This window comes from Peromyscus californicus, unplaced genomic scaffold (assembly GCF_007827085.1).
Source record: "Peromyscus californicus insignis strain IS unplaced genomic scaffold, ASM782708v3 Scaffold_3__1_contigs__length_106647218, whole genome shotgun sequence".
NCBI classification, from domain to species: Eukaryota; Metazoa; Chordata; class Mammalia; order Rodentia; family Cricetidae; genus Peromyscus; species Peromyscus californicus.
Window position 1 is genome coordinate 69,425,210 of NW_026294551.1, and position 14,878 is coordinate 69,440,087.

At 47.0% G+C, this 14,878-nt stretch overlaps 1 protein-coding gene across 3 annotated transcripts in view; it reads left to right on the forward strand.

Moving 5' to 3' along the window:
• Positions 1-1,861: 1,861 nt before the first annotated feature.
• LOC128122325 (solute carrier family 22 member 5) overlaps positions 1,862-14,878 on the forward strand; it is a 32,901-nt gene continuing 19,884 nt past the window's right edge. For 2 of the 3 annotated variants that reach the window (XM_052757796.1, XM_052757797.1), the window contains exons 1-2: positions 1,862-2,496; positions 11,484-11,587. In XM_052757796.1, the coding sequence (XP_052613756.1) occupies positions 2,104-2,496; positions 11,484-11,587 (497 nt within the window). In that variant the 5' untranslated portion in view covers positions 1,862-2,103. Of the gene's footprint in view, positions 2,497-11,483; positions 11,588-14,878 lie in introns of those variants that run through there. The other variant, XM_052757799.1, reaches the window with a different exon arrangement.

Genomic DNA, 14,878 nt, shown 5'->3' on the forward strand with positions numbered 1-14,878 from the left:
CAGGTATACTTTTCATTTACTGAATCAGGAAATTCTATTCATATGGTTAATTTTAATTGTGACGGTCAATGTTGTCAGCCTTAAGGCATCTAGAATCATCTTAGAGAGAGGCCTCTAGGCATCTCTGTGAGGGAGTTCCTAGACTGGGTTAGCTGAAACGGGAAGACTAACCTTAACAGTGGGCAGCATCAGTTCCATGGCCTGGGGTCCAGGACTAAATGAAAAGGAGCAGGCAAGCTGAGCACCAGTAGTTATCACTCCTGGCTTCCTGGCTGAGGACAGATGACAAGCAGCCTCATCCTCCTGCCACCAAGCCTTCCCAGAGTGACTGACTACCCCAACCAGGAGTCCAAACAAACCTTTCTCCCACCAAGCCTTCCCAGAGTGACTGACACCCCAAGCAGAAGTCCAAACAAACCTTTCTCCCCTAAGATGCTCTCGTCTCTGCAACAAGAAATGTTACTAATACAACAGCTACCAAAACAATTTTAATTATAATGTACACTGCTATGCACACCTGATGTCCCTGCTACTGATGAGGAGGGTGGAACACTTGAGGTCAAAGCTGCTGATCAAGCCAGGGCCATATAGCAAGACCTCTCTCTCTCTCTCTCTCTCTCTCTCTCTCTCTCTCTATATATATATATATATATATATATATATATATATATGTGTGTGTGTGTGTGTGTGTGTGTGTGTGTGTGTATGTGTGTGTGTGTGTAATTTGAAATATTTTTTATATATATATATATATATATATATATATATATAAATAAAATTGAAAATGTACCTGCTAATTTACTAGACAATGTTGCTTTAGAATCACACAGTTGCTGTTTTTATGCACTATCTTTTTTTTTAATTATTAGACTATATTATTTGGACAAAATATTGGTTTTCATGGTAAGGGTTTTTGTTCCTTTGAGATAAGAGTTTCACTATGCAGCCCTGGTTGGCCCGGAAAGGCGGCTCCCACAAAACACCGACAGTTTTTTTTTTTTTTGTCATTGTTACTCTTTTTATTTTATGTTTATGAGTGATTGCCTGAAAGTTTGTCTTGTCTATGTACCAAGTACATGCCTGCTGCCCATGTGAGCTGCCCTAGGCGTCCTGGGAAGAGAGCCCAGGTGGTCTGGAAAAACAATCTGGGCTCTCTCCCCCACCCCAGACAAGGTTTCTCTGTGTAGCCCTGGCTATCCTGGAACTCATTCTGTAGACCAGACTGGCCTCAAACTCAGAGATCTGCCCGCCTCTGCGTCCCAAGTGCTGGAATTAAAGGCGTGTGCCATCACGCTCGGTTGCAACCTAGGCTCTGAAACACTGAGCTATCCCTGTAGCCCCAAAAGATGCCACTCTTTTCAGGAAAAACTGCATGGAAGGTTGCTGTCGATGTGACTCTCAGATGGTCACAACACCTTCTGACCCACAACAAAAAGTTCACCCTTAAATTCTAAGCCTCTCTCCAGTGAATACCCAGGTTGGCCTAGGACAAAGGGCCTTCAGAGTCACCCCTTCCCCAAAGTAACCCTGGGAATCTACCTGGGGCGTGACTTGAAAAGACCCAATCCCGCCCCCTAGAGCGGACCTGCTCGGGGCGTGGTCCACAGACGCCCCGCCCCGAGACCTGTAGGCCTATGTCTGGGCGGAACTAGAAGGGACCACCCCACCCTGACCCCACAGGGACCGGCGAAAGGGGCGTGATCCTATTAGGCCACACCCTCTCCCCGCCCTCCCAGTGCTGAAGCCAGGCTCAGCCCCGCCTTCCGCCCCGCCCAGCCAGTTCTGAGTCCGTGCTCGGCTCCGCCTCCGGCGCACGCGCGGCCCGCGCCCACCGCGCGTCACTCAGTCCCCTGCCCCGCCCCCGCCCCCGCCGCGCCGGGCCTCCGAGCCGGGACGGCGGGGCGGGCCTTGCGGCCCAGGCCCAGGCCCAGAGCCCGCCCCGGCCTCAGGCCCTATGTAAGGTTGGCAGTGGCCGAGTCGGAGGCTGTGGTGGAAACTCACGAGCCTGCTCCTTGCTCACCCGCAGACGCCCGCAGCGCCCAGTCTCCTGCGCCGCGGTGTCCCCAGATCCCCGGCCGGGCGCTGTGGGCAGCTGAGGACAGCATGCGGGACTACGACGAGGTGACCGCCTTCCTGGGCGAGTGGGGACCCTTCCAGCGCCTCATCTTCTTCCTACTCAGCGCCAGCATCATCCCCAATGGCTTCAATGGTATGTCAGTCGTGTTCCTGGCGGGGACCCCGGAGCACCGTTGCCTTGTGCCTGACACCGTGAACCTGAGCAGCGCGTGGCGCAACCACAGTATCCCGTTGGAGACGAAGGACGGGCGACAGGTGCCCCAGAAATGCCGCCGCTACCGACTGGCCGCCATCGCCAACTTCTCTGCGCTGGGGCTGGAGCCTGGACTGGACGTGGACCTGGAGCAGCTGGAGCAGGAAAACTGCCTGGATGGCTGGGAGTACGACAAGGATGTCTTCCTGGCCACTATCGTGACCGAGGTAGGTGGCAGGCCCCTGTCAGTGTCTGGTGACAACCGCGGGCGACGGTTGTAGTCCTTCCTCCACCGCACAGGCTCCCTGGTGATGGGCATCCTCCAGGCAGGACTCCCAGGAACATAAATTTATGAGATGACTTCTAGCCTCAGTATGTCCCTTAAAGTACAAGTGTCAGGCTGGCCATCGTCCTTAGAGCCACATTGAAGATGGAGTCCAGAAGACCCTGCCCCTAGGAGATACTCTGAGATCCTGAGTGATGCGACTTTGTCTAGTGATGTGATCCAGAGGAGCAGAGTTAGGGCATGGTCCAGAGAAGTGCCACCGTCTTAGCATTTATGTTCAGAAAGGAAACACTCTTTGCAGAACTTTTCTAAGTTAAGGAAACACGTGTCCCAAATGCTCTTCCATGTCTCTAGTTACTCTTTCCTCCTTCACCTGTCCTCACCCCAAATGAAGTCTTGTCCTGCCCCACCAGAAATTGTTTTCCATTTACCCTCGATGGATTGTTATTTCTCAAGGACCCCTGGGTCTGAAGATCTATCTATTCAGACTTTATATGGAGTCTTTTCCACAGTATTCTGAGACAAGATCACTGGCAAGGTTTAATTGTGGCACATAACCTTCATGGAGAGAGTGATGGAAACCTAAATCCTCATATTCTTGCTGTTTATTCTTGGTCTGAGCCCTTGCAGTCTCTCAGCTGGAGATGTGATATGCTGTTTAATGGGGCATGTGGAAGTGTTTGGGGGACTTAGGCACCAATTGTAGTTTCCTGGACTCCCAGCAGTACTGAGTATGCAGAAGAATGAAAGAGCCTTATGTGATACCCTTGGGCAACAGGGTCATTGAATGTCAGGGATAGGGACTGACCAGTTAGGCTTCCTGATGGAGGTAGCTTCTCAGTGAACCTAGCCATTAGGTCCAGATCCAAGAGCAAGATATGGTTACTGGAGGATGTATAGAAAGGAACAATAGTAAGAGGCTAAGAGTCCTTGATGGTATTAAGCCTCCTGGAGGCAGATACTGAGCTTCCCTCTTTACAGGGGCTCTCAAGTATGTTGATTCAGGGGGTTGTCATCCTTCAAAGGGTCTGAGAGCATCCCCATAAGAATCACTGCCTGTTTTCTTTGGATGTTTGAAGTTTAATGTCTCCAAAACCTGTGCCAACCTACTACATAAGTAAGTAAGTAGTAAGAATGGAAATCTGAGCTCCATTGGGGATTTTTAACCTAGTGACATCATGCCAGGGCCAGGCATCACTAATGATGCTGGGCGGCAGTGGTGCACGCCTTTAATCCCAGTATTCTGGGGACAGAGGTAGGCACATCTCTGAGTCCAAGGCCAGGCTGGTCTGCATAGTGAGTTCCAGGACATCCAAGGTACACAAAGGAAAAACAAAAACAAACAAAACAAAAACCAGTACTGACTAAGTTAGTTAGTGCTTTTGATCTGTGAGTCCACAGAGAAGAGACTTTCCTTTCCACATCCTGATCTCCAGACTCACAAGTGCTTGGAAGTGAGTGGGAGCTCTGACAGCAGCGGCATTGAGGTTGCCACACCAGTTCCTCCGATCGGTTTGTGGCTGCCCAGAGAAGGGGCAGTTGAACTCTGAAGCAGCTTACTGCCCTCTCTCGAATTTTTACCCTGCCCTTGGGGGACTGGACTTGCTCTAAGCCCTTTGCCCCCACTCACCATCATCTTCTTGCTGCCTAGGGTGGAAGCAGTACTGGTGAGCTCCCCAGAGGACGGCTGAGCAGCAAAAGTCCAGATCCTTTTGACCTACCACTGCTGCCAATGTCAGCGTGTCTTTTTTTTTTTTTTCAATGGATCTGGATGTTATTGAGCTGTCTCAGCAGTTTCATAAGAGCTATATGCCCTTTCGCCTACTTACAGGTCAGCAGTCTTTGCAGGAGGCAAGTTTAATACTTTACTTAACCCCTTTGTTTGGGGATCCTGGAATGCCTGACTTGAAGTTCAAGGCTTGTCCTCTCAGATGAGCAGCCACTGTTGAAAGCTGCTGCATTAACATTCTGATGACTTTTTCCAAGACCTGTTTTCTTTCAACCCAAACCTGGCAGCTGACCAGTGCACCTAGTCAGCCCCCTGCCTGCTAAATGTCTCTAAGCTTGCCCTCTACCCTGAATCCAAGGTAGAGGTCTTTTAAGTACACTGGTATTGAATTTTCTTGTCTTCTTCTTTCTTCTTCTTTTTCCCCTTTCGAGTTAAATTACATAAATCAAGTACTAAACTTTGCAGTAGATTATTAGGTTTCTGTGTCTCCCTGAATCTTGACAGGATGCTGGACGAGGGAGATTTTTTTATTGAAACTTTTTTATTGAAATGGTGAGTGAATAAATTATGAACCTTTCTAGAAGGCTTAAGAACTAACAGATAGACAAAAGAGAAACTTGAGGAGCCACAAGATGAGCTGGAATGTTTTAGGAGAAATGTGATTCTCACCCCACTAACTGCAGCTTGGCTCTGGGTGTGTCTAAAACCAGGAAGTGGAGCTGGCCAAAAGAAAGAGACCCTTTCTATAAGGCCAGAGAGCCTTGTGAGCCCATGTTCCAGGAAAGCTTGGTGAGCTACATGGCTTGTAGGCTGGTCCCTCTTTTTGCTCCTTGTTCATCTCTGGGACGCCTGGAAACTCCTACCCACGGTGCTGTACTTCTGATCCAGGACTACCCCTTCCTCTGAGAACCTGGGGATTTCTTAGGTTGCTGGGCTGCCTGCTCTGTAGCTTCACGGAAACTCAGCCGAGCCTGCAGGCAGAGAATTTTCTGTATAGCTTTCTGGTGCCTGTGAGTTCAGCTTCTGCAGCTGAAGTCTGGCATGGCTCTGCATTGTCCTACACCCTACCTGTCTCTGCTTCCCATAAGTCTCTTGCCAAGACATTGACAGGACTCCAGCTCGCTCCCTGTTGTTCCAGACTAGTTTCTCCATCAGTCTTGCCTCTTGCCTAGATCATCTTGGAAAATGGGAATTCTTCCCACTGTTATCCACAACCCACTGGATGAAAGTTCCTGACACCCTAGATGGTGGGGCTGGCATGAGCCTGAAATATAGAGACCAGAGACACCTGGAGCCAGGACCTCACTGCCTGCCTGTGCTACCCCCTGCCCTACCCTGCCCACCCCAGAGAGTCACAGACCCTCATCATTGCCTTTGTAGCCACATGGCAAACCAAAGTAGCCACCTGCTGGCCCTGACCCCTTGTGCATGCATAGCCACAGTAGACACAGCAGGCAGGATCAGTCAAACTGAGCCCCTCTCTCACTCAGAACCAGCACCCTGGGTCAGAGTTTGGATAGTGACACAAGTCAGGGGTCATAGAAGAAAGACAAGAATTTATTCTAAAGATTGAAGTGTGGCATTCATCTGGACTTTGGGCACATAGGCCCAACACCTTAAAGGAAATGATGATGTGGAAGGGTGGTGGCCCTGTTGTCCATTGACCCACTCACCCATGTATTATTTAGTTCAGGGCACTGTGGGCATGATAGAGGTTCTTACAGCAAATAACTACTTCTCTTTTCCTGAGAGCCCTGAGACAATGATACACTACTAATGTTTTTTCAATTTTATTTTGTGAAATTGAGCCTTGTTAAGTTGCCTAGGCTGACCACAAATGATCTTCCTGCCTTAGATTTCTGATTGTTGGGCCTATGAACTCTCACAGCTAGGATTCACCATTAATTGTAGCAGAAAGCAGAACAAACTGTTTTAGGAATTAATGGCCTTCAGCAGGAAGTGATACCTGCTAGTGTGCTGGAGCACTGATGCAGACACACTAGTACATCTCAGGGAAGACATTTGCCTCTTGGGCACAGATCCTATCACTTTTCTCCTTAAGCTAGCTCATGGGTCTAAGAACATTTAGTCCCAGAAGACAGTATCCTCTCTCTTCTCTTCCTCCCCTCCCCCACCCCACCCCCCCCACCTCCGCTTCTTCCCATAGTTGAAAGGAATGCTCATTACATAGGAGGTCAAGAGATGTGCTTCTTTGGGCTGAGAGGTGACTCTGGGTAAGTGTGCTTGCCACACAAGCGTAAAGACCTGACACTGGATCCCACACTGAAAAAAGAAAGAGGAGGGGAGGGAGGAAGGAAGGAAGGAAGGAAGGAAGGAAGGAAGGAAGGAAGGAAGGAAGGAAGGAGGGAAGGAGGGAAGGAGGGAAGGAGGGAAGGAGGGAAGGAGGGAAGGAAGGAAGGAAGGAGGTGTGGGGCTGAAGAGATGTCTAAATGGTAAAGAGTACTTTGTGCTCATCCAGAGGACCTGAGTTCAGTTTCTAGCATCCATGGGCAATTCACAACCACCTGTTACTCTAGCTCCAGAGGATACAACACCTTCTTCTGGTGTGCACAGGTGAGCATACACATAAACACATAAATTTAAAAAAGTCATACACAAAAATTTTTAAATCTTTTTTAAAAAGAGACATAGAAAACTGGGTGTGGTGGGGCACATCTTTAATATAAGCACTCCAGGGGGCAGAGGCAGATTGATCTCTGAGTTGGAGACCACAGCGAAGAAACCCTGTCTCAAAAGAGAGAGAGGAGGTGGGGGGGGGTAGCTAAGCATGCTATATTATTTAGTGAGAGACCCCCATCTCAAAGGAATAAAGCAGGACACCCAACATACACCTCTAGTCTCCATGTATGTAAGCATACATGCCTATATACACATGCATACATATATACTACATATGCATTAAATAAATAAAATATATAACTCATACTCTTTTAAAAAGCTCAATCGTTTTTTTAAGATTTATTTTTATGTGTATAAGTATTTTGCATGCATATGAAGTGCCACATGCATGGAGTGCCTGTGGAGGCCAAAAGAGGGCATGGGATACTCTAGAAAAAAGCTCATCAGTGATTGAGACACAAAAGAGATAAAGAGTCTATCTAAGTGGACAGTTAGAAAGTTTTGACAACTATGTTAATATACCCTTGAACCCATTACTACTAGAGAGGTACATTTCTGACTAGAAAGAAGTGTGGACCCCTGGTCACAGCTGTTCTAGATTCTCCAAGTTTGGGTCCCCTCTTCCAGCTCTCCATCTGTGAAGCCTGACGCATGGCCAGTGCCGCCGCCCATCTACCTGTCAAGCATTGATGGTCTGGTCTCAGGTGCTTTAGTGATAGCTGAGTAGCCAGATGAGTCCAGGAATACTAGGTTCATGTGTAAGTTCATCAAGCAAGGGTACTTAGCCTTGACACTGTGAGCCCGTCATCCCAACAAGAATTCAGGCCAAGTCCAAATGCCTACTGCATTGGATATGAAGGTTGACAGTTAAATGAATAGGTGGGACTCACCCTGGGCTTTTGAGACCTCTTGTCTTTCCTGACTCTACTCACAGGCTCCCTGTAGCCAGTAGGAAACAAATATTAATGTAAGTCAGGCCCTGAGAGGTATTAGGGACTGTCGTATAGGGGTTGCTGCAGGTGTCTAGGCAGGGAAGCAAACCGTGTGAAGAAATAAGAATGAAAACCCTGAGCAGATTGACATTGTCAACCTGGACCAGACTTCAGGGGGTCTAATAAAAGGTGGTTTATTCCCAATATATTTAAGCCCAGTAAAGTTTGGGGAAAAAAGTTTCCCGGTGTAATACAATCACCAGTGTACAAAGAAGAGTAATTACATTGAAACTCAACTCAGAGTACATGTCATTTCTTCAAAGAAGATGGGTTCTAGAGAGAGGCTATCTATACTAGCTTAAGGGCCTACGGGTCTGGCCTGCTCTCATCATACCGATAGCATTGAGGTCATTTGGGCTATTAGCCATCTCAGGTCCTGGTTGTGGGAGCTTGGGAGAGCCCCTGGCTATCATGGTCATTTAGATTACTAGCCACCTCGAGTCCTGGTTGTAGGAGCTTGATATGGCCTGGCCCAACAGATAACACAGATCACCAGGCTATTAATCACTCCCAATTCTTAGTTTTCTGGATGGAAGAACAGATTTTTTCGTCTTTCTCATTGGAAAGATAATCCTGTGTGCCTAACATTCCTGGTTTCTCTGGAGATCTGTGAGCGCAAGGACCTTCATACTTTGCTCCCAACACTGTCAGTGGTGGGTGTCGGCATAGTTACTTCATTAAGTTAGCCTCTTACCCTTACTAAGGACAAGGTAAGTCCAGCAGGTAGAGTGAAAGCATGAAAGGTGCTGCCATGCCGGCCTGTAGATCAGTTTGACCTGCTTTTTTTTTTTTTGTTTTGTTTTGTTTTTTTGGTTTTTCGAGACAGGGTTTCTCTGTGTAGCTTTGCGCCTTTCCTGGAACTCACTTGGTAGCCCAGGCTGGCCTCGAACTCACAGAGATCCGCCTGGCTCTGCCTCCCGAGTGCTGGGATTAAAGGCGTGCGCCACCACCGCCCGGCTTGACCTGCTTTTACACCGTGTCCAGCCTTGCAATGTGTTTGGGAGACTTACTGACATCCACAGCTCTAGAACTCAGGTCTAGAATCTTTTCCTTTTTTCCCTTTCATCCTCCACATCTTCCTCCCTTTTTGTATAAAAGACATGGTCTGATGTAGCTCAGATTAACCTTAATATTAACATGTATCTGAGGAGACCTTGAACATTGACATTCTAATCCTTCTTCCCAAAAGCTAGGATTATACACATGAACCACCATACATGATTTGTGCCATACTGAGGATTGAAGCCAGGGCTTCATGTATGCTAGGCAAGTACTCTACCAACCAGCTTCATCTCAGCCCTCTGAGTGGATTTCTTGTCTAGCATGACTGTATTAGTCCCCAAACATCACAATGGACACGTGGATAAACAGCTTCCAGCAACTTACCTTTCATTTCATCTTTGTTTTAGCAAAAGTAATACATTTATCATATTTAAGAATGACAGTAGGTCTGGAGAGATGGCTCAGTGGTTAAGAGTACTGGCTGCTCTTCCAGAGGTCCTGAGTTCAATTCCCAGCAACCACATGGTGGCTCACAACCATCAGTAATGAGATCTGGTGCCCTCTTCTGGCCTGCAGGGATACATTCGGGCAGAACACTGTATACATAACAAATAAATAAACCTTTAAAAAAAAAAAAGGAATGACAGTAACCATAATGTAGTCTATGACACACAGCTTCACAGAAGCTTAGAAGCTGCCTGCCATCATTGATTCCTTCAGCTTTGTGACCCCAACCACTCCTAGTTATGGCTTTAACAGTCATGTGTGGATGGTAGCCACTCTAGGAACATTTATCCACGTACCCCGTATCTGGGTACTGGCACCATCAAGGTAGGTGGAGCCTGGAGGAGCAAGAGCATCTAAGTCCTGATGCTCAGCATTCTTGACTCCTGCTGGCCTCTACTTCCTCTTTGACTTGGGGATCAGATATCCACAATTATCCCCTGGTATGGGGATCACCACCTCACTTAGGTCATCCAAAAGTCCATGTTACTCCAAAGTGGAGAGCTAGTCGTGTGCCTGAGGCAGCGATGGAGGTTCTTTATATCCAGCCAGTAGGGTGCCTCCACACCCAGGTGTAGGTGACTGCATGAGCCCAGGACAGCAGAGAGGCCCAGTTGTTTAGTCCTCTGCCAGCAGCCTGGAAGGCATTCTTTGGGAGAGCAGCACAACTCCTGTCTCTGTTGAGTACTGGGGAGGCAGCAGGCTCTATGGAAGGTAGGCAATAGTCTGCTGCCAAGAGAGATAGGTCTAGATTGCCATGAGGATGGCTGCATTTGTGAGGTCTACAGAGGTTCCTAACTGCAAATAGTCTCTGACCAAGCAATATCTTTCTGGGAAACACCAAAGTCCCTGTTTGGACTTTCTTCCAGTCTCCAGCTCCATATTGGGCTGAGGCAGCTACATGTCTTAAGTTCACTCTTTCCCCATGTATTCCTCTCCTCCCTGCACACCTCATTGCCTGGTTGTGGTAACTATAGATGGAATCACATTTTGAGTGCTAGAAACTCAAACAGTGAACCTGTTTCCTACCACAATCTCTATTTTCTAGACAAGGAAATTGAGGCACTGTTCAGTATGACAGGCAGGGCCTCATGTGAGGTTGGAAAACTAGTTAACACTTGAGTAGCAATTTGTCTTACTCAGTGTTCTATTGCTGTGAAGACACCAAAACCATGGCAACTCTAATAAAGGAAAGCATTTAATTGGGGCTGCCTTACAGTTTCAGAGAGTTAGTCCACTGTCATCATGGCAGGGAGCATGGCGGCACACAGGCAGACATGGTGCTGGAGAAGTAGCTGAGAGTTCTACATCCAGGTAGGCAGGCAACAGGAAAAAGACAGCCACTAGGCCTGGCTTGGGCTTTTGAAAACCTCAAAGCCCACCCCCAGTGACACACTTCTTCCAACAAGGCCACACCTCCTAATCCTTTCAAATAGTGTCACTCTCTGGTGACCAAACATTCAAATCTATTAGCCTATGGGGGCCATTCTCATTCAAACTACCACACAGTTAAAACCAAGTTTTCTGACTCCAGTCTGTAGCTCCAAGGCATAACTGGGCTTGGTCCTCTTGGTGTGTGGCGTCGGATATTCCACCTCAGGATGTCACAAGGACTGAGGGGCAGAGCTAAAGGAGCAGGTCTAGACACAACACTCTAGGCTCATTGGCCTCAGTCTTCTGTTGGATGCTTTGCCTCTTAGACTCCCTCAGCTCCAGTGGCCTGAAGTGCATTGAGCAATGGTACCTCGTCTCTTCCACAGCCTTCAGCTCTGTCTGGATTCTTAGTAGTAAGCATAACAGGCCTTGCTGACCAGAGGTCAGTGTCTGGGTAGAGTGCTACTTCTTGCCCCTCTCCCCTCCTCACAATGAAGCAAGACATGGGAGTCTGCACTGTGAGAGACAAGATGGAGAGGGAGAGGCTGCCTGCTTCTCTGCATTGCTTGTGTTAGTGAGCTCATACACTCAGAACATTCAGGGATGCAGGGGATGCCAATGCATTTAACAAGAAGCCTTAACTTGCAGAAAAGGAGTGAGTAATGCATCACTTTCCTCTTCCTACAGTGGGACCTGGTGTGTCAGGATGATTGGAAAGGCCCGTTCACCATCTCCCTGTTTTTCGTGGGTGTACTGATGGGCTCCTTCATTTCGGGACAGCTCTCAGACAGGTAAGATGTCTATCTCCTGCAGTCGCACAGCACCCAAGTACTGATCAAGGAGTATGTAACCTGAGTTGATTTCAACTGATGGTGTTCTCTTAGCCCACAGCCATCCATTTCAGAAGCAGCAGCAGCAGCAGCTATGTCTAGCATAGACTCCGTATCAAATAAAATGGGCAACAACTTCTCACATCATTTCCCAATTCTTTTTTTTTTTTTTTTTTTTTTTTTTTGGTTTTTTTGAGACAGAGTTTCTCTGTGTAGTTTAGGTGCCTGTCCTGGATCTCGCTCTGTAGACCAGGCTGGCCTCGAAACTCACAGAGATCTACCTAGCTCTGCCTCCCTAGTGCTGGGATTTAAAGGCATGCGCCACCACCACTCGGCAATTTCCCAATTCTTGCTGAGCAGAGAAACCATTGCTAGCCAAGCCATGTGTACCCATGGTCCAATAACCAGTTGTTTGCCATGATTCACTTATGCACAAAGGTGGCCCCCTTTCCCTGGGAGAATATAGTACTCTCCAATTCCTGAGAAAGGGAGAGAGAGGTTGACACTATACATGTGTGGATGCACTGTATTGTAGAGCATGGCAGTACTATGGTGGCCACCCTTGTATTTGGAAGGTAGGGTTCTCTCTCTGAGCAAGGTGAGAGAAGATAGAGACCTCACTAGTCAGTTAGTGGTATGAGGAGCAGAACTCTGGTGTCCCTTAGGTAAGTGGCCAGTGGTTATGGCACTTACTGTATGACCAAGAGAGTGAATGTTATTTGTTATAAGCATGATAGTTGCACAATTTTAAAGTTTTTATCTAAGATCTATCAATGGCTCAGCGAATCAAAAAACCCTTGAAATTAAAGTAGTAAATGTGGTGCACACCTCTAATCCCAGTATTCAGATGGCTGAGACCACAGGATTGATAGTTCAAGGCTATCTTGGGCTGCTTAGGTAGACCCTCCCTCAGCAACCAAAGGCAACAAGTCATGAAATTATATGCAAAATTATATGAGAGTTTGTTGTTCTTATTGTTGTTTTCATCAAGGTCAGTAGCTTTGGAGAAGTTCTCAGAAGGATCTATTATTTTATGTTCCTTTATTTGGAGCTTTGGGATCTATCACAGACATCTGAGGTCAGAAGAGAGGCCTTTAGCAGATCCTTGGCCATGGTGGCTCTGATAGGATACTTCTAGACCCAATAGAGCAGTGTTTCTCAGCCTGTCGGTCAAGACTCTTTTGAGGGTCAAATGACCCTTTCACAGGGGTCATATATCAGATATCCAGCATATCAGATATTTAATTATGATTCATAACAGTAACAAAATTACAGTTATGAAGTAGCAACAAAAATAATGTTATGGTTAGGGTCACTACAATGTGAGGAACTGTTGTATTAAAGGGTCACAGCAGTAGGAAGGGTGAGAACCACTGCAATAGAGGGTGCTGCAGCAGCCTTCTGGCTAGCAAGGAGGCTCATAGAGAAGTCCAGGCTGAGTCAAAATGTCATCCTGTCTGGGGAGCAAAGCTACCTTATTCTGTCACATACACTCGGGGTTATAGGACTGCATGTTTAAATCTATGGGTCATCTTACATTATTACTCATTTTTTTTTTCTGTTTTTTTCAAGATAGGATTTCTCTGTGTAGCCCTGGCTATCCTGGAACTTGCTCTGTAGACCAGGCTGGCCTCGAACTCACAGAGATCCGCCTTCCTCTGCCTCCTAAGAGCTGGGATCAAAGGTGTGCGCCACCTCTGCCCATCATAATGTTTTTGTTTGTTTTTTATAATTTTTTATTATTATTTTGTAAATGGGGGAGAGGTGTGTGAGCAACAAAATGTATCTGCAAGTCAATCTATCTGTCTATCTATCTATCTATCTATTGAGGCAAGGTCTTTTTTTCCATAGCTGACCTGGTACTTGCTATGTAAACCAGGCTGACATTAAGCTTGTAGCAGTCCCCTGCCTTCCCTTCCTGATGCTACAATTACGAGGACGTACCACTGCTCTCAGCTAATGAAAACTTATATGTGTGCATATCTCATTAGATTTATTTTTTCTGGAGTCACCTAGTGATAAACAGCAGAAATATTCCAGTCACCAGGGTGCATTAAAGAGGTCAGTAGGCTGTGACCATAGATTGCCGACTCTGGCAGAGCCTGAGGTACCCCCCTGTGGGGAATGATGCTACTCTCTTTTTGTTGCTGTTGTTGTTTTCAAGACAGGGTTTCTCTGTGTAACAGTTCTAGCTGTCTTGGAACTCGATTTGTAAACCAGACTGACCACGAACTCACAGAGATCAACCTGCCTTTGCATCCTGAGTACTGGCATCAAGGTGTGCACCACCACTGCCCAGCTTCTGCTTCGCTTAATCTAGTAACAAGCATCAATCTATTGCTTTCATTGTTTTAGCAAATATATAGTATGTAATGTGTGCAAAACACTGTTCTGTTCTAAGTACAGCATACCTTAAACACCAAATAGATAACCTTATCCTCACAACCCTCTGAAGCAGGAACTGTTATTCCCATTTTATAAATGAGGAAAGTAAACAGTTTAGAAACACAGTTAAGTTCTGTGCCCAGGGTTACAGAGCTGGCAAGTGGCTGGTTGTATTGAAGCCCAGAGATCCTTGACCACTGGTTTATGAACTACCACTAAAGACCTCTGCTCACCTGGAACTTGTCCTTGGCAAGGCAGATAGATGGACTCAACTTACTGAGGGAGTGATTGTTTTCCTTGGCCATGGGAAACAATACCAGAGAAGAACAGAGTGCTGTGGGAGTGTCTGACAGGGGCAGGGGAGGCTTTACTGAGAAGCAAAGCATGAGCTGAAGTTGAAAGATGAGTAGAAATTTGTTGTCAAAAGCGGTAGAGAGATGAAAAGATTCTGGGCAGAAGAAGAGCCATGTGTTATGGTCTAGACAGAGGCTTGGGAATAGAAAAAAGTCCACTGTAGTTGAGGTCTAGAGAATGGGGCGAAGACAAGGGCCATGAGGTAGGCAGAGGCCTGAGCAGATGGACAAACTGGACTTAGCTGAGACCAAAGTGAGGTGTTTGGGTTCAGGGAGAGCAGTGAGGACCCTTGAGAGTTGTTTGTTGTTGTTGTTTTTAACTTGAGTGTGACTGTCAAACAGGCATTTTAAAAAAGAATTTGACAGTCTTGTATTGATGGAAGGGAAACAAGAGAGATCTTAAAGGGACTGGTTAAAGATCTTCAGTGGTCCATGCAAAAGATGATAGGGGCTGAGCATAGGACCAAGGCTGGAGAGATGAGGTAGTGAAGTCAGGAGGACTTGCTGACTGGTC